Below are 23,503 nucleotides of genomic sequence, written 5' to 3' on the forward strand. Positions count from 1 at the left end.
GAGCCATGTTGCGACTTATGTTTCGCGCGACTCATTTTGCGCGACCCTTATTGCGAAACTGTGCGACCCATGTTGCGACTTTGCGCGATGCACGTTGTGCGACTTTTTGCGACTCAAGCCTCTTGCGGAGTGATAGATTTTTGGTAGAAAATCCATTTTGGCTACTCATTTCGGTCGCATCTTGATTCGCGGACGTCGGCCCGGGCTTTACTATTTCAGTATCTATATTTCAGTTTGTCTATTTCCACGTTTTTTTTCTGGTTCATTCAAATCTTTTCATTGTCGACAGTTCGTTGTGTTAACTCGCCAATTTATCATCATAGCCAACCGACAGTTGGAAGAGTGTCAATGAACTCAATTTAACAGAAAAAAATACAACTTTTGATTTTCTACAAAAAATAGCCCTACAGCTCTTTGAATTCTTATAAAAGTTGATGATTGTGACTTTTTTGATGAAACAAACCCAATTTAAGAAATCTGAGTCAATGGGCAATTTTTTTTGTTTTTCTGGGAAGTATGAACAAAAAAATTTTATTTTGCTTTCTTGTAACAAAAAAGTGAGCGGAACTTCTTGAAGAAGTTCAAGTTTCACGAAGTTCTTCTGCCACAGAAGATAAACGAAAAAACGAAGACCTAAAGAAAAAATGACGATACAAAGCAGATGAAAGCAATGCTCTCCCATGTACAGTTTGTCATCCGATCGATCTAACAGCATTTCAAGTTGAAATCTGCGAGTTCAGTTAGAAGAACTGAAACAGTTGCAATTTCGGTATTTCGTTCGATAAGCAGGTATCTGCTGTAAATCAAATGTATAATTGTGGGTGTACAGGTTGTGCAATTTGTTTTGACGTTTGTTGAGCCTAATGGCATGACAATTTTTTTTAGTTTTCGTCTTCCAGTTTGTGAGTTCTCGGGTAAAACTGATTCAAGAAATAAAACAATTGGAGATTTATAAAGATGAGTTTTGGCTTTTTCGGCGATTTTTTTCAAGGTTTTTAAATCAAGTTAGTTGTGCAACTGCCAAAGTTTACCCAGAAAAAAAATTGATTTGAGTGTTCGCAGTGCCATCTTCCGATTTTGACTAGCGCCATTTTCGATAAAATTGGTTAGAGTGGTCTTGTTTTGTCAAAAAGGTTTTTAAAAAAAAACTGCAGACAATGCTTTCTCAAAATAAAAATGCGTAGGGTAATTCTGTTGATCCTGGTTTGTCTTGACTACTCGGCGGTCAAAGTTCCTCAGTTTTTGCAGACTAAATTTTGAAGGAACCCAAGTATTGGAACAGTTTTGACTAAAATGATGAATGAAATGATACTTTTTGGGGTTTTTGGAAAAGAAGTTTCATAGTTTTGAGTCAATGTCGCATCTAATTAGCATAATTGTACCGACCATTGAAAATGAGGAGGAAATTTCTACTCGAGTGTGCTGTAGTTCTTTTTCGTTTTGTTTTCCACAAAAAATCAGGTACCACAAATAGTCATCAGACTGGGTTGAGTGATACGTCATAACAATGCCCTTTTAGTTGTGATTTGAACTACATTAAAAAATTCCCAAAATTTTTTCTAATGTCGAGAAAAACCGGTTTGAAATTTTTGATTTTTTCCTCCTATTTTGAACAAATATAAAGCATGCGAGCAGGCTTTCAACAGCTTAATTGTGCCAAAGTTGAAGCACTTAAATTTTAGTTTTAAGCAAATAAAACTAATTTAAGAAATTTTGATCTCCTTTTTGGAACCAAAAACTTCTAAAAAATTCGAAAATTTTTCAGCAAACAAAATTGAAAAAAGTTTTGGTTTTTTAAGTTTTTTTAGTCATTTGCCTATATTACTTAGAGAGTGGATTTTGCCTAAATTATAGTCTTAACACTAATCGTTTTATCTAGCCACGCAGAAAAAAATTTTTTTTGTAGTTTTTTAAAGATGTGGTTGGGACGAACATTTTTGTGCTACTTGTTTTATAGTTTCGAGTCAAGGTCGAGTCTAAATCGGATTTCTAGCATGGCTGTACGGAGCATCGATTGAAAACGTGGAGGAGCTTTGTATTCGAGGGTGTAGTAGTTTTTTTATTATGTTTTTTACGCAAAGTTAGGTACCACAAACAATCATCGGACTGGGTTGAGTGATATATCATATGAAAGCCAGTTTTTGTCGTGATTTGAACGACATTAAAAAATTCCCTTAAACTTGTTTCCAGTGTCGAGAAAATAAAGCATGCGACCAGGCATTTGACATCTTACTGGGCCTAATTTAGGCCCAAAAAACTTAATTTAGAGCGAATAAAACTAAATTAAGTATTTTTAACTTTCATTTTGGAACCAAAAACTTCAAAATCTTTAAAAATTTTAGCAAAAAGTTTTGAAAAAAGTTTTGTTTTTTAAACTTTTTTAAAGTTTTGGAATTTTTCAAAGTTTGTTTAGTCATTTGCCTATGTTAGGATTAAAGTCGATAATACCTAAATTATAGTTTTACGCCAAATCATTTTATCACGCCAGACCATTTTTTGTTGTAGTTTTTTAAAGACTCTGGCTGGAACATTGTGTGCTACTTGCACAGTAACCGGCTATCCTTGATATTATCGACATCATCTGAGACCAGCTATCAATTGTTGAACTATCAAGAGTTAAATCATAACATTTTTCAGATTGTGAAAAATTGGTTTTAGTTGACGACAACAAGAAGTTTTTTTTTTTGCTGGAGGCCCAGCTTTAATTGGAGCAATCTGTTTGAAAAATTCGAGAACAATATTCGAAAAAAAATTTGAAAGTGGAATTTCATTTTTCCAAAAACACTAATCTTTTACCTACAAAACAAGGCGGAACCGCTTCTGCAGGAGGATTCCTGCAACTGTTGTCTCGATTAATTCCGCTGTTTCTTTACAAAAAATCAAAAAAATCTAAAACTGCATTTTTTCAATTGTATCATGTTTTGAATGAGGGTTGCTGCGTATGCTGTGTGTATCTCATAAAACAGTGATTTTGTTTCGTGAGTTTTTGTCCCGTTCCCTTTTTCTGAAAAGAATGTAAAGTTCTGGCAAAAATGCAACAAAGTTTGCTTGCATCTAAAATCACAAAAAAACATTTTGTGGTACCAGAGTTTCAATCCAGCGCAACGAGAAAACATAGTTTTTTTGAATTCTTTTAAATTGGGGCTCATGTTAAGAAAAAAAAGTTCATTCCAACGCAACAAACAAAACTTCGCTGTCGAAAACGTATTTACGAAAAACCTTCTTAATGAAGCCAACACATAGTTGGAAAAGAGTCAACAAACGCCAGGAAACAGAGAAAAAACAATTTTAATGAAGCCAACAGATATTTGTGAAAAGCCAACGAACTGCAGGAAACAGTATAAAGAGGATAAAATATTTAAAAAAAACCAACAAAAAGTTACAAACAGTCATCGAACGCCAGCGAACAAAAAAACCTGCTGTGTGAAAAAAAATCAGTTTTTGAAGGTCAAGTAAATGAAATGACTTGAAAAGTTTTTGAGTTTCAACATCAATTTATGATTTGAACACTATGACAAAAAAAATGTACGGTAGAAATTTTATCAATCAATTCTTTTTCTGTAGTTCAATGATTGATTTCAATAGTTTTTACCATAATTTGAGATTTTGATTGGTTACCCGAACTCCTTAAAAACAAATCAGATGCTAAGTGAGGTGAAAAACAACAATTTTTTGAATTTATAATACAAATTAGTTGAATTAAAATTGTATGCACTAAATTTTTGAAATAGAAGAACATGTAGCTGTTCAATAAAAAGTTTTATAAAAAAAATTGTGTTTTAGCTAGAAAAATATCTCCTTTGAAATCATTCTCAATGTAAGAATTAGGCATTCATCAGATTTCAAAGCTTAGTTCCTTCAAAATAAAGACTAGGAATGGTAGAGTGATGACAGTAAAGAGGAACTTATTAGTTTTTTGTTGTACAGGATCACCAGTTATTTGTTAAAAAGCTGGAGAAGATACAAAAAAGTATTGCCAGATTAACAAAATTTTTTTCAAAAATTACACGAATGGACTCAGATTGAATGATAAAAATTATTTTCAACTAAATGAAAAATCTCATAAAAGAAAAAAAGTAAAGACCAGGAAGATCGTAAAATTATTCAAAACGATTGATTTTGAACTTATCTACACAGAATTTTTCTATTAATCTGAAAAACATTGATATCAATCATATATTTGAATATTTCATTCTGGTACTTAGTGTCAAATTGGTGAAAAATTTTTTTCAAAAAGAAGGAAAACTCAATTTTCTTTGATTCATTGAAACTGGTTGAAATTTGCATTACAAACGAAAGAATCATCGGAAAAGCTTGAAAATGATTGGCTAAACTTGAAACCCTTGAAAATGTTGAAGGCTCCAGGACAAGAAAAGCTCGATTCTGATTGGTTGATATTAGAACTTTTCTAAAGTTCCACGATAAGTAAAGCTCGAATCTGATGGGTTGATATCAAATTTCTTGAAAGTTCCACTATAAGTAAAGCTCGATTCTTTCTTGGTTGATATCAAAACTTTTGAAAGATCTATGGTAAGTAAAGCTCGATTCTGAATGGTTGATATCGAAAATTTTTGAATGTTCCACGATAAATAAAGCTTGATTCTGATTGGTTGGTATGAAAACATTTAAAAGTTTCACGATAATTAAAGCTCGAATCTGATTGGTTGATATCGAATTTCTTACAAGTTCCCTGATAAATAAAGCTCGATTCTGGTTGGTTGATATCAAAACATATGATAAGTTTTTGAAAAGTAGAGCTCCATTCTGATTGATTGATTTTTATTTCAGCTGCATCCAATAGGACGAAAATCAATCTAGATAAAACATAGATAAAAAGGAATTTATTTTAATTTAGGAAACGTTTTGAAATTTTTCCGAATTTGCCTTGATTTTAATCTTTCACAAAAAACGAGGAAAATTCAAACTTGTTTTTTTTTTCATGAAAATTCAATTAGTATTGCTATTGATGATCACTTGGAAAAATTTTGTTCACTAAGCTACCTTTACTTCGACGAATTCTAGTTAAGAATACAATTGACACCAGTTCTGAGTCTAATATGAAACACTTTACATCAATTGTTCAAAAATTACAGTAATTGTTACAAATTTTTCAGTGAGACGGAAGTTTCAGCTTGTATTCAGCTGATCTGAGCATTGTTTCTGGTATTTAGAACACTAGATAACTCACATCTTAGCTCAACTTCTTGTATCTCAATTTGGGAGGCAAAAATGAAAAAAAAACTCATAATTTTAATCAAAGTTTTGTGCATTGTCTTAACATGATACCAATTGATCGACAATTTGGGTTTTTACGCTTTCCACATAATATAACCTTAGTTTTCAACGATTAGATTGGGAAAAATCACAAAATTTTAGTTCTTTAATCACCACGAAAAATTTGCCCAAACTGAGATTTTTTTCCAAATATTGCCACAGAGCTCCAAAGATGAAATTATCGAGTGTATAAGTCGATTCAAAACGCCGGTTGAGTTCGTGAATTTGAAAGATCAGTTCGATCGCTTAAAGACCAAAAAAGAGTGTAGAGGAAAGCCACATGAGAATCTAATGATTGGCTATGGCTGCTCCAAAAATAAGAAAAAGCTTTTTGGTATAATAGTGAGACTGCATAGCGCTTGAAGTTTTTTCTCAGATTTTAAAAGTTAGGGGAAAAAATAAGGCTCTTATAAATTTTACTGTCAACAAAAGTGCTCATATTCCACAAACATAGACTGTTCTCACTGTGCCTATCCAAAACCTTGACAATTGTTTTTAAAAAAATCTTTGAAACAGTCGATTTGCACAAATAAAACCAAAAGTTCTGGAAAACTTGATTTGCAGCCTTTACTTTCGAAACTTGCCAGAGTAAAAAAATCGATTTGGATTGAAACCATATGGTTCCAAGCAGAGCCTAGTTGTTTGGGTTTGTTGCCCCGAATTCGTCAAAAAAATTTTTTCTTGGTTTTCCAATTAAAACGCATCTGGTTTTAATTTTATTCTGGTTTTAAAAGCAAAATTTTGATTTTTTTGAGCTAGGATTTTAGTATATTCAATAAAAATCAGTAAGCACATATCCACAAAACCAGACTTTTTTTTGTGTCTTTCTGAGTTTTCTTAATTTTTTTTTTGATACAGTCGAATCGCGGAAATTGTACCGAAAACAAAGCGATTTTTTTCTGTGTTGCGCCGTCTCCACCATGTTCCGGAAAGTCGCGCCGTATCCATCGAAGGTCGCGAGGAAATTCTTCTTAGTCGTACCGTGTCTGCCTTGGTTTCGAAAGTCAATAAAAATTTGGTCGCGAAAGTCTCTGAACAGGGTCGCGAATGTCTGGACACAGACTTTCGCGACCCATGTCCAGAATTTCGCAACCCACGGCGCGACTCATGTCCAGACTTGGCAGACTTAAACTCTCGGCGCAACTATGCATTTTGGGTCTGAATTTCGATGCGGCGCGACCCTCAAAGTCTGGACATGAGTCTGGGACCTCGACCCGGAAGTCAAAAATAGAATTTCTTCGGGTAGCCAAATATATTAGAATATACTGGCATAGGTCGGACTTTCAGTATTTCCGCGGCGACAATTATTTGGTTCAAGCCATTACAGTGGTCATTTTACGTGGCGATCATTGTTCGTGTCAAACCATTTGTTGCTTAAACTTCGCTATCCGCTAACCAAAAAACTCTTCGGCTATCCGGAATGATGCTCTGCGGTTACAGACCGCTATAACCCTGTGAAAAAAGGAGAATATGCAAATTTTGCGTTGACGAGGAAATAGCCTCTATATAATTAAGTGTTACTTACTTGTCCAGATTCGATAACCATTTGGAGCCATTTGAAACCATAATTATTTTCGCTGTTGAATATGTTCTTGTTGAGTTGAGATGCATAATTGGTCCAAACACTGATTCTGTAAAACGGATCCCGTTGGTAGCTGAAGAACATAGCGTCCCGGAAGAGCCACATGCGTCCATGAAGATGAAACAGGCCACACTTTAGCAAATATGCAAAAGCGGACTTGCCTTTCCCAGTATCGATGGCTCCTAAAAACCTGTAAAAACAGTATTAGGAACTAAATTGGTCATAATATATCGCACCTAAGTTTCCATCCAAATGTTCATCTTAATGAGATATCATTGATTGAGATGAAAAAGTAGAATTACCGGGAAAAGTCACAAAGAAGGAATGACATATGGGTCGAGCAATGCAATAATAATTTGTCTTATTTACCATACACCAGCAACTGTGGTTATAACCATGTTGCATAAATTCAAAATTGCTCCATTAGCATAAGTTTGGTTTTCATCTACAATTGTAAAAATCAATGGCATACGCACGAAAAATAACTTAGATAAGGTTAGATCACACTCTACTTTACTTCACGCTTTTGTGTAGTATTTCATGTTTACGCTTGCGATTAGCAAGCAATATCAAACTGGAATTCATTACGAGGCCAAACTGTGCACTGGATATGCGCAAAATTTTGTGTCGGTATGTTACTGGATTCCAGAGACAAAACTTTAAACATGTTCCAAAATGTAAGTGAATTCCGCTTACAAAATTTTTGTGGATTCCGCGTACAAATGCCTGTAACGTAAGTTTTATGGACACATTTGTTTTGTTGCAAGTTTAAATCCGGATTTCACTTACAATCTGCGGATTCCACTTACAAGTTGTGGGTTCCGCCTACAGATGCAGATTCCGCAACAACTCAATGTAACTATATACATGTCTTTTTATTTGTTTGTGAATTCCACAAACTGTTCTGAATTCCGCAAAAACAATTGCGGATTCCGCAAGTTCGCCTATTTTTGGAGCGATTTTGAGTATTACAATGTTTTAAGTATTTGTTTGTGGAATCCAAAACAGCCAAGAAGATCAAAGAAAAGTAGCAATGTTGCGGAATCCGCGACACATCTGATTTTGGCCTGTTGCGGAATCCGTTTACAATGCACAGAATAAACATTTTGGCCTCGTAATGCTTAGACTATTTATCGGGTTTGTTCAATCACTTGAACCAATTGGGGTCTTGGTTCATAATGAATTCAAATTTCTAACCGTCTGGCTTTCCCAGCATCGACGTTTTTTCATCTATAAACATATGTTTCATGCTCACCTCTGGATTGCGCAGAATGCTTAAACTAGTTAAATTTTTCATGTTAACAATTTTTTTCTATCTTTTTAAATTTATTCCTCTTTTTTAAGCTTAATAGGTTGTGGCGTACATTGTATCGGCTTATTGGCCTCACCTTGCGTCTTTCGACAAGCGTAAACAGTTTTTTGTGTGCGTGTCTGTGTTTTTAGGTTGGGGGACGTAACATCTTCTTTGTCTTAATGTTTTCTATATTCCGGCTTTTTTTGGGTTTAATATGTTTTGGCCTATTCTATATCGGCTTTGTGTCCTCCTATTGTTTCTTTTAACGAGCAAATGAAGTGCTTTGTGGTTGAGGTGGACGTATTGACTTTTCAGATGTCTTAAGTCTTGTTGATTTTTTTCGGCTTAAAGGGTTTGACAAGGAATTTTCGGCTTTGTTATCGCTGGGTAGATTATCTTCCTATGCTTGTTACATAGTATATTGTCTTGTCATGTTTTGTTTCAAGCCTTATTCATTTTAAGAGACTTAATTTTTTCGACCTTTTCGCTGTTTTTTTTTTTCGTTTTTTTTTGTCTTTTATATCGCAAGTGATGCGAAGCTCAGCTTAGTGAGTTAGGACCGAAGTGTATAACTCATAGAGTAATTTCGGATAGGGTACACCGTCTGCTCGTCACGCTATCTTATTTTCGGCCGGATAGATTCGTGCAACTTCTTAGTCTAATACCGATCCTAATCTTACTCTTATACTATCTAGTCTCAGGTTGTTTAACTAGTCTCTGCTAGGCTCAATAGATCTAGGGTATACTGGTTTAATGCGGCTGCTGAAGTACTCGGGAGAGTTCAACTAATTTCTAAGTTAAATTCAAATCTCTCTGGTGCTGAAATTACAAGTAATTTCAGCACTTACAAATAAGTGGATTGTTAGTCAGATGGATCATGATTGGTTAATATTAAATACTTTACATTGGTAAAATATCTAATTTATCCAATCATAAAATGTAGTTTAGATCAGGTTCCACCCATCCGGGTTTTACAGAGTCTTTTAGAATAGTTTTTCTGCAATTCGAAGGATGGATGATGGACGTTGGTATTTGGCGAACATCATAATTCTTTTCCGTTTTCTCTTGTTAGAGAAGTTCCAGGATGCTGGAATTAGGGACATCAAACGTTGTGTCTTCTTTCGACAACGACTGTGCTTTCGCAACAAACTCAAATCTGATTTCAGAATGGTTGGCTATGTCAGGTTTTTCTGTTTCTCGTAGAGAACTTCTTTTGTGTTTGATCTTGTCTGGGAATGGCGTGGAGATTGTGCATGGAGGGGATGCCTGGTTACTCGGATCTGTACGTATACTTGAACATCGAGGTGGTCATTGGTCTAGTTCAATGAAGTCCTTTTCTGCGAAGTCAAGTCGTACTCTAAATCCTTTGAGTTGTGATTGTGAGCGGCATATCGATTGTAGTTGCCCATTCTTTCTCGAGTGTAGTGGGGTCGTTTTGTCTTTGGATGTTCGTCCTTGGTGTTGTATTCTGATCTATGTATTGCATAATGTAATTTACATTTTATAAAACTTTTATTAGTTTAATATTTTTTAATTATGATTTTAGTTAGTTGTTTCCACAAAAGCTTTTTGTTTTAGTTCAGTTATTTTGAAGAGTTACTCACCCTTGAGTAGCTCTTATTAAAAATAGGAGTGTGTGTCACAAAGCGTGGATGTAGCGCGGTGGGTTAGGCCGGCTATAGAGCATGCTCAGGACGTCCTTCCTGGTGGGTTAGGCCAGGAGTGGGAGTATGATTGCATGCGGTTTTTGTGAGGGGTCCTGTTATGTGACAACGTTTTGTGTTGGGTTTGTTGTGTTTTTTCTTATGTCTTGTTGGTTGTGTCCTTTTTTCAAAAATCAAATTGTTTGTGGTATGGGTTTGTCTTTCGACTTTTTTGTGTTTTATTATTTCTTTCTTAGACTTTATAATAGTCTTCAAAAGAATAAATTATCCAGTTTTAAACTGGGTTAATCCGGTTTGGGTACCGTTGGTTTCCTTTTCTTAGTCATGCTGTTATTCTATGATTTGTAGTGTTTAGTAAGCTGCGTTGGTTAGTGTTGTTTAGTGTATAATTCCTTTCCAACCGGGTTAAAGGAAAGTTTGAAACGTGTTATCTTGTGTTAGAGTTGTTGAGTGTGAAAGCTTGAAACTGAAATTCATTATTTTAAACAATTCTTCGTGGGCGAGCTGTGCGAGTGTGGATAGAATTTCTGTGCGAATGAATGGAAATATCAAAAGGTTAGTACTGCATTTTCGTTTTATCAATTTACTACATAGAATTTCTAATTTTACTGCTATTTATTGGGAAAAATTAAGTTACAAATTTTCATCATAATTAGATTTACTGCTTGTGGGGAAAAAATTTATAAATTAATTTACTGCATTGGTATTAAATTTATTTAATTTGTTGGTGCAAAAGATTAATAGAATTTTAAATAGTTTGAAGAAGTTTTCGATTTTTTATTTTTCTTTTGTGAATGTTTTAGATGATTGTCGGATGAAGGCTAAAATTCTAAAGAAAACATGGATAAAGAATGGTGAGTTTCTAATTCTATTTTAATTAGTTAGTAATATGTATAATTCATACTTACCTGTTAGTCGTCGGGGAAAAAACCGTGGGGGAAGATGTCGTGGATGAGATCGGAAGTTGTTAGTAGTTTAGCTAAGATGCGGATGATATTTTTAGTTTGAAGCAGTGGCCAAAGCAATTGAAGTGCTTTAATGGTGGTTAGTTCTTCAGTGCCAACTGCAAACTCATAAGGTGTGTTTTGGATTAGATTATATAATTTGTGATTGAATTTAATGTTGTGGATGAATTCTAAAATGGGGATTTCTATAGGTTGTACAAATTCGTGTGGGATAAGGAAGGGTCGGGATTCTTCGGCGTTGAAGGTCTTGGTGATGGGGCAAAAGATATACATTTGGGTTATGGGATCATAATTTCGAAGAATACCATGAAGGTTAGTATCTTTAATGCAATATGTGAAGTTAAGAAAGAATGGTGAGGTGTATTTGGAATTGATGAATTGAAAACGATGGTGTGGTTGTCTGGAGGGAGTGTGTAGGTCAAAGTGATTTTGAATGAAACGATAATATGTATATGTGTGAGTTTGTTTAGTGCGCAACATAATATCGTGTGAGCAGTGCAAATCTCTTTCATGTGGTGCAAGGAAATGAAAGGTTAGTGAAAATATTTGGAAGCGTTCTTTAAAACTTTCGTAGGCTTGTGTGTCTGTTAGTGCTTCTGAAATAATGTGGTCAAACTTGCGATCGAAGATATTTAGTGTAAATACATATGGTGTTTTAATGAAAAATTTCTCGGTGATTTGTGGGTTAGCGAAGCGATCATCGTCTAAGAATTGATCTTGGTTAGTTCTGATGATATTATGATCGTAATAATCTAGTGTATATTCATTAGCTCGGGGTGCAGTGTGTGTTTTTAGTGATTTTTTATATCCAATGTAAGTAAATTGTCTAGGTGTTAGTGGTGTAGTGAGTCGATATAGCATGTCCTTATTTCGTTCTATATCGATGTGAGTGTTAGATAAAGGTAAGCAAAGGGGATTAGTAAAATGATAATATGAGGTCCAAGAAAGAGTAGGCATTAAAACGTATTCGTCTACAAAGCTGCGTGTTTCGTTAGTGTCGTGAGGGGTGTTTAATGTATATTGTGGAAATGAGGGTAAGGTGATAGCTAAAAATTCTTTTGTGTTAGTGTGTTTTGGATGGTTGATATATTCACGGGCTGTTCCTGGTTTCGCTGGGAAAGGATGGTTGGGGAACTTTCTTTTAAAAGTGCGGTAAGCTCTCTTAGTGTTGAGTGAAGATTCAGTAGATGTGGATGATGGTGCTAATGATTCAGTATAAATTGAAGAGGGTGTAGGGGTAGGAGGGTTGGATGAATCTATTGTGGATGAAATTTGGTTTATGGTGGGGGTATTAAGGTGGTAGGGTTGTTGTTGTAGGGTAATAAAATTATCTAGTTCTGGGGAGATTCGGGGGGTGTCTGGAGAATGAGATGATTGGTCTGAATGAAGTGAGGAGTAGGTTGGAGTGACTTGGGAAGCATAAGAGGGTGTAGAATTGATTGGGACAGGGTTATTTGGTAGTATGGGTTGAAAAAGGGGTTGGGAAAAATTTGAGGAATTGGTGTGAAAATTATTGGATGGAGATGGTTCAGAGTCGGCAAATTCATCGGGGGTTTCAATATTCGGGTTATTGAGTTGTGAGATGGAGTATAAAACTGAGATGTGTGAATTAGTATCGGAATTCATGCCTGATGTTACATTACTGGTTGGGAAATCGGGTGGCGGAAAAGCAAAAAGTGGTATTATTGGGATTGGAGTGGTGAGGTTGGTTGGGTGGGAATTTGATCGGTGTAGGGATCCAAGTTGTCGGCTCATCGTGGGCTAAAAAAATTATTATTTTGAGACTGAAAAGCGGTGGTATGGGGTTGTTCAATAATTTGTTCATAAGTATTTTCATCTTGTGACTGGTGTGTCATTAAATGTTGGATGGGACTTTGTGATATGGTTGGTCGAAAATGTGGATTATGTGTTATTGATAAATTTCGAAAATTTCGTGGGACTAGGGATAGTGGATGGTTGTGTGGTAGGGGTGGTAACTGTGGTGCTGTTGGCGTTGTGTCTAAATTGTTATGTTCTTCGTCGTATGTGTTCTGTCGTGTTGCTATTTTTGTGTTGTATTCTTTTATTTGTGCGTCTAAAAGAATTTTGTTTATAGATGTAGAAAAGATTCCAAAAAATCCTGCAAAGAGTATGCGTGCTACACTTGCTTGTCTGTTTACTTGTGTGTGTATAGCACATGTGTTGTAGATTCCTTTTAAAAGTGAAAAAAGAAATCCAATAAAGTTAAACATTGCGTACAAAATAGTCAATTTTTCTAAGATGTAGTAGGGCCATCCTAGAAAATCAAGAATTTCATTTTTGAGTGTTACAAAGCTAAAAATATTGATGGGTGATATATCTTGGGGACGGTATTTTTCACCGTTTAGATATATATAATCTTTAATGTCTTTAAAATATCCGCCCGCTATAGTCTTGCGTATAGATGTCGGCAAATCCTGCGGTTTCTGCAAGTTTGCGTAAGTTTTGGTCAATTGATTGTCTTTGTATAGTGTCCATTTGTGTTAATAATTCTTGGAATTGTTGTGTTCTAATGTGATGTTGAATATCTGATTTTGAATATATTCCTATTGATTGTAAGTCTATATTTGGGTTTCGAGCAATAGCGCGAATGCTTTCTGGTGAAAATTTTTTGAGTGATTGCATTAATGTGGGGTATGGGGTGAGAAGGTAATATTTATCTTCATCAGGGTTTAGTTGTACTACATTGTGGCTATTTTCTGATCCACATGGGACTGCGGTATCCCAGAACTAGGTTCTTCGTGAAAGTGTGTCAACGAAATGTACTTTATTCTTATAAAAGATAGGGATTCTTTTATAGCATCGTTTATCTTCAAAAACGTATAGTGGTGATACTTTTTTAGTACAAGTATAAAACCATAAGATGTTTCCTTCATAGTCTAAAAAACTTGATCGATTTCCTGATAGTAAATATCCTGCGTAGGGTATTTTTAATACTGCTAGTGCAAGTGATTGTAATATTTGTGTTCTTTCTAATTCGCATAGTTGGTGTAGTGATTCTAATTCGGAGAGTGACATTTCTTGAAAAATTCGGCTAATCGTATAGACTAGTTTCATGTCTAAGTGAATATCATAGTGGATATTACCAAAATATGTACTATTCATTAGTGATAGTTCTTGTAAACGTGTGCTTTGAGCGTCTTGGGATTTTAGATGTCCACCAGGTTGACCTGTATTCTTTTGAAAATTAACTGGTATATATGATGTTCCTTCATTTAGGGGATGACTTGTGGCGTATGGGTCGACTTTTATTTTTCCAGTGGTCATGTCGAATCCATTTTCGTATTCAACTAGTATTTCAGATTATTGTGTTTTGTGAAGTGGGTTTTTATATTTACATGCAAGTTCTGTTTCTTGATATACTTGAAAACGTGTTAATTTATTTTCTATATTTTGAATGTTTCGAAAATCAGAACTTATTTTTCGTAATGGATTTACTTGTTCATATGGTATTGATTGTATAAAATATTTGTCGTGAAATTTGATCATACGAGCGTGTATTTTTGCTACTTGAAATGTTGTACATGTGTCTTCGGGGAACCAAACAATTGTTGCTTGTGTTCGTGTTGTAGGGTCGCAATAACCTTGATCGTTTTTACAAGGTAATCTGATTCCTTGATAGATCATTGTGTTGTCTGATAAATCTCGTGTGAGTTGTATTTTTTCGGGTTGTATTTTCCAATCGAAAAACATTATCTCTTGGTATCCTTTATTTTTTGTGTCTGCTTTGCAGTTTGATGGGTTATTTATACCAATGTGTGGTATCCAATGTTTATCGTGTATGTCATAGGTTAATCGTCCGTGTGCGCCGTTATATGGGTATTTGTCATCTAGTTTTATATGTCCTTGGTATCTTTCAAGTTCTGCTTGATGTACAGTGTCTGAAAAAATTTGAAAGTATACTAACTTTCTATCTGAGTTTTTATTTTGTGTGATATTTAGTCTAAGTAACTCGTTTTTACAATCTTCGGGATTTAGGTGTAAAAGTCGTTCGATATTACTCTGGTAGAATGATTCATGGTCAAATCGGTTTTTATTTCCGTTCGAGACTTGTGAACAATGTACTTTCTTTTCGGAAAATATTGCTGTGAATTTATATCCTGTAACTGTTGTTGCTCGGGCTTTTGAATAAAGTGTTGCTATTACATTTGTAGTTTCTATGGCTTGGGGTTCTGTTTCGCATTGTGATACTTGATTTATTGCATACTTGTGTAGTGTTTTTTGTTCGTTTTCTTCACAATCGTAATGTGTTACTAATAAATCTTGGGGTCCTGTGCGGGGGGAAGGGTTTATGTTTTGATTTGAGATTACTAGAAAAAGGAGTTGGAGAAAAATTAATAAGTTCAGAATATACATGTGTATGATAATCCTGAGTATGGGTTATAAAATGTAATGTAACCAATTGTCTTTTTGGTATATCTGTCGTATTTATATATTACTTCAGTGGTTATAAATGGTGGTGGTAGTGATTGAGCTGTTATGTTTGGTGGGTTTAATGGGTAGGGATGTTGAGTAATGTTGTTTAATTTAACTGTGATTTCAAACTTTAATTGTAAATTGTTTTGTTGGAGTATTTGGATATTGTGATCACGGATATCGTCGTGAATGTCTTGTCGATATTGTGGTCTATTAAGTGCCCAGTTGTGAAGGCGATTACTTTCTAGATGTTGTCCAAATAATGGTGGAGGTGCTGTAAATGTATTCCAATCTAGTCTTAAAGGGATATTTGTTGATGATTGTTCTCGATATCTTGCGTCGAGATTATTTGGAAAATTTAAGTTAAAAGGCGTCGGTGAAACTTGACTTATTGATGGTGTTGATGGTAGTGATAATGTTTCTGGTAGTGATGAGGATGTTGTATCTGAAGAAATATCTATTGGGTCATTGATTAAATTTGGTTCACCTTGTGTGAATGAATGTGTCGTCCAATATGGTAGTCGTGATGTTTGGTTTGGGGGATTAAAGGGATTTTCACGTATTTGTTCAGATGTTGGTGTTGAACCTAAGTAATCTGAGGGTAGGCTTGAAGTACTTCGTTGTGAAAGAAGTGTAGGGGTTTCTGGTAAGATACCAGTGGGATTTTCTGGAGTGCTTTGTGATGGTGATTGAGGTATTTCAAAGTGAACTCGGGGAGTTTGAAAATTTCTATTTCGTCGAGGATGTATAATTTGTCTATTTATTTCTGTTGTGTTTTGGTTTTGACTAAGATTTCGTATTCTACTTAGTTTTTGTGGTAGTGTTGGGTATAGGTTATATGTTGGTTCACTCAAAGGTGCTTGTCGTTGAACTGGTTCTAGTGGTTCAGATAAACGAGCGTGTCGTTCTTCAAAAGTGTATGGGTTATCTTGAAAGGAAATTCGTGTAGATGTTTGAGGATTTTGAGTAGTTGAAGGTGTTGTTGGGTTATCTTGGGATGATGTCGGTGAAGACTGACTTTGTGACTGTTGGGTAGCAATTTTTGATAGGTTTTTGAATTATTATTTTAGTGAAAAAGTTTATGTTTATTATAGTATTCTTCTAAAAAAAGAATTAGAAGGATTGTTGCTAGGGCAAATGTGAGGATTGCTTTCTTTATACATTTGCATATTGTCAAAATGAGGGATGATAAAAATGTTATGAAAATTACAAATAGTAGAAAAATATCAGTTCTACTGAAAATAGTTCGTATCATTTAGACAAGTTGTATGAATCGTACCTGTGGATATAATCAAGGGTTTTTGAAAGTTGGAGAAATAGTTCGAATATAGAGTAGAAAATTAAAAAAATATTACAAAAATTGATTAAGATTATTAGAAAAGATTCAAGGATATCAAAAAGAAATATTATGAAAGTTTCAAGCATCGTAAAAAATTGTTTGAGGTTTGTGATAATTTTAGTGACTGTTTGATAGAAGAGCATTTAAGAAATGACTTCTTGATCGAATATTTTTTGTTGTTTGGGGCAATTTTCAAGTGTGGTCGGATTATTTATTAGTTTTTTGACAAGTGGGTTGAGTTTTGTAAAAAATTGTTGGGGGCAATTTTTATGGTGATCGGGAGGTCGTCTTTTTCTTTATTTTTGTTTGTCAAATGATCCGGGGTATGGTGAGATTTTTGTACTTTAGGCTAATTAAAATGTTCATTTTGTTACTTTAGGCTAAGTTTACAGATTTGTTTGGGGGGTATTCGTGGTCTGAGTTGGGGAAATATTGTTGATTTTTGGGTTATTAGATAAGGGAGGGATATGAGATTATGGTGATATTTATTTTAGTTGTCAAGTTGGAGTGGTTTGCTTTTTTTTGACCTGGAGGTTATAGTTATAGATATGCCTGGAGTTTTATATGATTCGTCTAATTGATCTGAGTTTAAGTTAGAGAAGGTGACGGATTGGATGAATCCTATTGGTCTAAATTTGAACTAGAATCATTGCGTGTTTGTCAGCATGTTATTTTGAAAAATGAAAATTGAAAATGTTTCAGAGGTTTCAAGACTGTGAAGTATAGAGCTAAAATTGCTTTTAAAATTCGACTTTCTTTAATATTTTAGATTGTGGGATGAATATTTTATAATTTTTACGTGGTTGATTTCTAAGTCGTGATGATTTTCTATGTTCTGATTTGTCGATTTGCTCTTGGGGTATTATTTGTTTGGTCATTTTTCTATTTTTTCTTTCTTTTTGAGATTTTTTTTGATCTAGGTTTTTTGTATTGTTTTTGGTGGTGGTTGATTTTGTATTTTTATTTCCGAGGTGAATATCATTTTGTTCCTTTGTTGTGTTTTCCGGATGTGGGTTATTTTGAATAATTTTTAAACCTGTAAAAGAATATAATTTAGTTAGTTCGCGGAGTGCGTATTCTTTTGGATAATAAGGTAATAGGTTATTTCGGTGCTGAACGATTTCTTTTTTGTCTGAGTCGGTGATTTTATATGTGACATCAGTGGGTTTTGCAATTATTTGGTATGGTCCTTTACGAAGGGGTTGTAATTTTTTAGAAATTCCTTTTTGAGTGGTAAAATTGGGTATTAAAACAAATGTTCCAATTTTTAAATCGGAGGCTGGTGTAAAGCGTGAATTTATTTGTTCATTAATGTTTTGACTTTGTAACAACTTTTTTGTTATTTTTTGATAAATTTCATTGTGTTTTTTATCTCTGTTTAAAATCCATTCGGTGTGTGTACCGGAGGCTAATTTAAGAATTTGTGGGTGATGAAAATGATCTTCATCGTGTGTATGTAAAGGTAGGTTATAACAAATTGAGTTTTTATTTGGTTGACAATAACCTTGTGCGTTTTTATGAGAGTTTGCTGTAAACATTATTGGTTTGCGTGGCTTTCGGTTAAAAACCATTTCATATGGTGACATTCCTAGAGTTGTCGTGATTTGTGAATTATATGCTAAGGGAAATAGTTTTACATCTGCTGACCATTCGGTATATCTTGTATCATTTCCATTGATGATGCATCTAAGATATTCTTGTAATGAACGGTTCATACCTTCGACTAAGCCGTTTGTCCAAGGTGCGTGAGATGTACGTGGTTTGTGTTTAATGTTATATAAATGACATAGTGTGATGATTTCATTATTTATGAATTCTGTACCGTTGTCTGTAACTAAAATTTCTGGTAGTCCAAATTTGGCTATCCAGTGTTCATAAAGCGTTGTGTAAGCATAATAAGCGTTACAATGTGGTACTGGGTTAAGTGCTACATAATGTGTAAATGCGTCAACAATTACCATAATGTAGGAGTTTCCTTCTGATGAGGGTGAAATTGGTCCTTTAGTATCAAATGAGATACGATGATTAAAGTACAAACTTTGTCCTTTAAAATCTTGTTTTTGTGCTATTTGTTTTTGATTTGGGTAAGGTTTATTTAGTTGGCATACTATACAGTCATTGCATAGTACTTTTATCCAAATTGGTGCATTTGGGAAATAAAAGTTTTGTATGAAATTTGAATATGTTTTCTCTGATCCAGAGTGTCCTTTAATATTTTGTGTATGTGAAATATTAAAAGCTATGAGAATCATACTTAAAGGGAGACAAGGAACTGTAGATTCATTTAATTTATATTCTAAAAGGTCTGTATTTTCGTTAATTGTTGTGTTATTAAATTTGCGAAAGTATCGGAGGAGTGTCTTGTTTCCTAGAATAGTTGAATCTGCCTTGATAGGTTTAGTTTTATATTTGTGCCATGATTTTAGTTGTCTAATTACCGGGTCAAGATTTTGATATTGTTTCAATGTTGAAATTGTAATTGTTTCTGTTGGGGGGAGAAAAATGTTTTCAATTTATAATTTAGATAAGGGTATTGTATCAAGCGGGTCATGGAGGTCAAAAACTTGATTTATTGTGTATTTTGAATCGTTTGTTTGTGGTCCTGATAAGTTTATTTTATCAGTTAAGTTTTCTTTTTCAATTAGTGGAAAATGGTCTTTTTTAGGCGGGTGTTGTTTTATTCTTTTTTGTTGGGTGTTATTTTTTATCCATTGTGAATATGGGATTGGTTTAAAAGTTGATGTTCCAAGTAGATCAACTTCATAGTGATTATTTTGACAATCTAAATAAAGTGGGAAATGTTGTAAGCTATTTATTTGTGATTGTTCAACGTCAGTTTTTACTGCATATTTGCATTCCAATCGGGGTGATGTTTCATTTTCTGCAAGGTAGAATTTTATATTTTTGGGTATTTCAACTGTGGTTTTACGTGTAAGTAATTCAGGTGGCGTATTTCGACTTAAGGTGTCTGGTAATGCAAGATTTTTTCCTGCGGTCCAAACTATATGTAAGTTTGGGAATTTCATTAAAATTAGTTGAAATCTATAAACTCGGTGGTTTGGATTAGACTTTTGTGTAAAAAGGAAGATAATTGGTTTATGGTCTGTGAATAGAACTGTGGGATGTTTTGATCCAAGTATCAGAAATTCATATTCTGTTAGTGTATATATTATGGCTGTACATTCTCTCATTAGAGTTGAGAGTCCTAGCTCTGCTTGAGTGAATAATCGAGAATTTGCTGATATGAGGTTCATTTTATTTGTACCATTATTTGATTGTAATAATGCTGCGCCGATGCCAAAGTTCGAAGCATCGCACATTGCATAAAATGGTTGATCGGGATCTGGAATTGTGTTTGAAATTTGTTCAGTTAAGAGTTTCTTTATTTCTTCAAATCGTGCTTGATATTCTGTATTCCATTCAAAATTATTTTGTTGTCTAAGTATATTATAGAATGGTCGTAGATATAATTGCATTTTATAAACATATTTGCTTAAAAAGTTTAACATTCCAAGAAATTCTTGGATTTTCTTTTTATTTGTTGGTGGTTGGAGTTTTTGAGTAGCGTCAATGCGTGATTTCAATGGAGTGATTGTTTTTCTTTCTATTTTATGTCCTAAGAATTTAACTCTTGTCAAAAAGAAGTGTGATTTATCGGGGGCGGCCTTCAGATTTTCGTTCTGAAGTATTTGGTGATATTGTTCTAAAACATTGAACATTTCTTCTTTTGTCTGTGATTGCATAAAAACATCGTCTAAGTAGGTGATTGCGTTTTTCTTGAGTATTAGTGGTCTAAAAATTTTGCTCATAAAAGCTGAAAATGCTGCTGGTCCTATGGATATTCCATAGAATAAGCGGTTGAATTCATATTGTTGGTTTCCAATAACAAATTGTGTTAAACGTCGTGATTGTTCATCTAATGGCATTTGATTATATGCACTATTCATATCGGCGGTTGTAAAGTATTTTCCGTTTATTTTTGTTAAAATAACTTGTATTGGTTCAATGGGCCAATTACACTTTGATTCGTCTATGAGTGAGTTGAGGTATCTAGCATCGAGAACGATTTTTAATGATTCTCCTTTAGCTAGAATGATAACGGGGTTGATAAATGTGTTGCCTTTTGGTTGTTCTTCTTTATTTACTGGTGATATAATGTTGTATTGTTCTAAAATGTCGAGTAATCTGTTCACTTTATCATGTAAGTGAATTGGTACTTTACTTGCTCTCTGTTTTTTGAAAACTGCGTCTGGTTTTAATGGGAGATGTAGTGATGAGCTGATTTTGCCAACATCAAATTTGGATGTTGCATAGACTGATGAATATTTAATTAGCTGTTTGGCTAATTTTTCAAATTCGTCTTGTGTTATTTGTGAATGTTGGAAATTAAACATTGTTAAAAATTTCTGTTGATTCTCTGTGTAGTTAGTTATGTTGAATGTAGGTTTGAAATATGGGGTTTTTGTGAAATAATCCGTATTTCTGTTTTCGTTACTTATTATATTATTTATAGATAATTCTTCATTAAGGATTGTGGATTGGCAAATATCTAGTAATTGGAGTATATTATTTACGCGATATGCTTTTTCGTGTATTGGTGATATTGTAGCGTTGGTTTCGCAATAGCCTAAAAGTCCTAAAGGTAATGTTTCTTGGTAAGGTGTATTGTTGTATACATGTAAGGAAATAATATCTGAATTCGAGTTTTTCAAATATTTTATTGATGAGATTGTGATTTTGAAAAATTTATGAATAGGTTTGAATTCAAAATCTGACATATAAAATTTTTGTTTGTTTTGTTTTTTATCATATTGGTGAACTTGTTTGATTGAAAAATTATAGATGTTTCCTGATAGTGGTTTCAAGTGTTTTCTTTGTTGGTTATATATTGGGTAAAATTTTGAAAAGAATGGTGGTTGTTTATTTAATCTTTGAAAAAATGTTAGGGATGTGTCTTTTGTTTTTGTATATTTATCTTTGATTAATATTTTACTATTCAAGATGTTGATTGTTGGTATATATTTAGAGATAAATGGTATTCCAATGATATTATGTTTAATATCGGTGATATGGAATATTTGTTTAAATGGTTTATTTAAAATTTTATTTTGCTCTATTGTTCTTGTGGGGAGAAGAAATAATTGGATTTTTCCGTAGTTTATTAATGTTGATCCTTGTGCTGTTGCTAACTTACTAGAGGTTTCAAGAGGTGTTAGCTTTGGGTGTAAAGTTTTTATTTCATTCCATGTGGGAATGTTTATTATAATTGATTCTGCTCCTGAATCAATTAAAAAATCAATTTCAAGATCTGGTGGTTGAAATTCTTTGTTTCTTGGACTTTCTAAGAGAAATGGTATTGTCCAAATTTTTTCTTTGGGTTGTTCTTTTTGTATATTTTGATAGATGTGATTTGTATCCAAGCATTTTGTTTTGTCATTTTCAGTGGGTTGATTTGTAGTGTTAATTCCATTAGTTTCTTGCGTCGTTGGTGTGGAATGTATGGATTTAGTATAATAATTGTGAAGGAATTCTGATTAATTTTCATATATGTGTGATGAAAAAGGTTGTTCATATATAACAGGTTCATAGTCATTTTCGACTTTTATCATATTGATGGAGAGAGTGTTTTCTGTATCGCTTTCTGAATCTGATGATCCACAGTTTATTTGATTGAGTTGTAACGTATCAGTTACTGTGTCATCAATACCTGGAGGGTCTGATGTTGTTTCTGGATTAGATTGTACTTGATTAATATGTCGTTGATGTTTAGGTGTACTACTTCTGTGGCGATTATTAGAATTATTATAGTGATTATTATTCCTGTGTGGTGATTGGGAATAATTTCTATAACGATTATTATAACTTGAATGTCGATTTTGTGAATTATTTCGCGATCTATTTTGATAATTACTGTTTGATCTATTATATGAGTTATTTCTTGATTGATTGTTTGGATAATACTGATTTCGGTTGTTTGAATAGCTTCTATTTCGATTATTGGAATAGTTTCTATTTCTATTATATGATGAGTTTCGTGACTGATTGTTTGGATAGTATCTATTTCTTGATTGAGAATTAGGTCTAGAAACAAATGTTGTGTTTGAATTAGATCTGGAGTAGTTATTTCTACTATTTGGTCTATTGTAGTGATTTTGTGACGAATTGTGTGTATTTCTTCGTTCTGGCGATCTTCCTCTATAACTTGAGTTATGTGGTGATTGATTTCTTGTATAATTTGTATTGTTCGGGAGTGGTTTTCCTGAACTATTGTTGCTGTATACATTTTTGTTCGGTAGATTTTGATCTTTCTTCATATATTGATAGAATGACTTATTTGGTTCTTTGTATTTTTGAGGTTTACTTTGATTATCTTGCTGTTTTTGTCTACATTTAGAAATACTATGTCCGTATCGTCGGCAATAATTACACCATTTTTTGAAAGATGGTTTGCCTTTAAAGTTTGGGTGTTTTTCATAAATATTGAGTATTTCAGTGATTTTTTCAACGAGGTCTGTATCTGATTCCTGTATATTGTTAATATTTGTGGAAGCTGTTTCAATTCTGTTAACGTATTGTAATTTCAGATTTTCTGTTTCTTCGAGTTTCATTGTGATTTCTGCTTGTTCTAGTTTGTCTACTAGTTTTCGAAAATCTAAATCGGGTTCTCGAATTGAAGAAGGATGGGATGCTCTCTTTTTTATTGCTATTTTCCTTAATTGTGGTGTTAAGGTCATCATTAAGATTTCTGTCATCTTTGTGTTTTTATAGTCGTGTGTATTTAATGAATATGCTTTTCGAACTAGTGTTTCGATTCGTACTGCTAATTGCTTGATGGTTTCGTTTGGTAATCTGCGAATTTCATTACATAAAACTCTTTGTTGTTGTTTGTTTCTTTCGGAGTCAAACATTTTTGAAAATTCTTGTGTAAACCTTTTCCAATTTGATTTTATT

General features: G+C 33.7%; 1 protein-coding gene across 1 annotated transcript in view; it reads right to left on the bottom strand.

The window, feature by feature from the left end:
* The window catches only part of LOC134851450 (mucin-2-like), a 353,473-nt gene that overhangs the window by 30,662 nt on the left and 299,308 nt on the right, over window positions 1–23,503 (bottom strand). Inside the window, exon 5 of the mRNA XM_063867549.1 lies at window positions 6,800–7,046. Within this exon, the coding sequence (XP_063723619.1) occupies window positions 6,800–7,046 (247 nt within the window). The remainder of the gene's footprint in view (window positions 1–6,799; window positions 7,047–23,503) is intronic.

The sequence above is a fragment of the Symsagittifera roscoffensis genome, chromosome 7 (genome assembly GCF_963678635.1).
Source record: "Symsagittifera roscoffensis chromosome 7, txSymRosc1.1, whole genome shotgun sequence".
NCBI classification, from domain to species: domain Eukaryota; kingdom Metazoa; phylum Xenacoelomorpha; order Acoela; family Convolutidae; genus Symsagittifera; species Symsagittifera roscoffensis.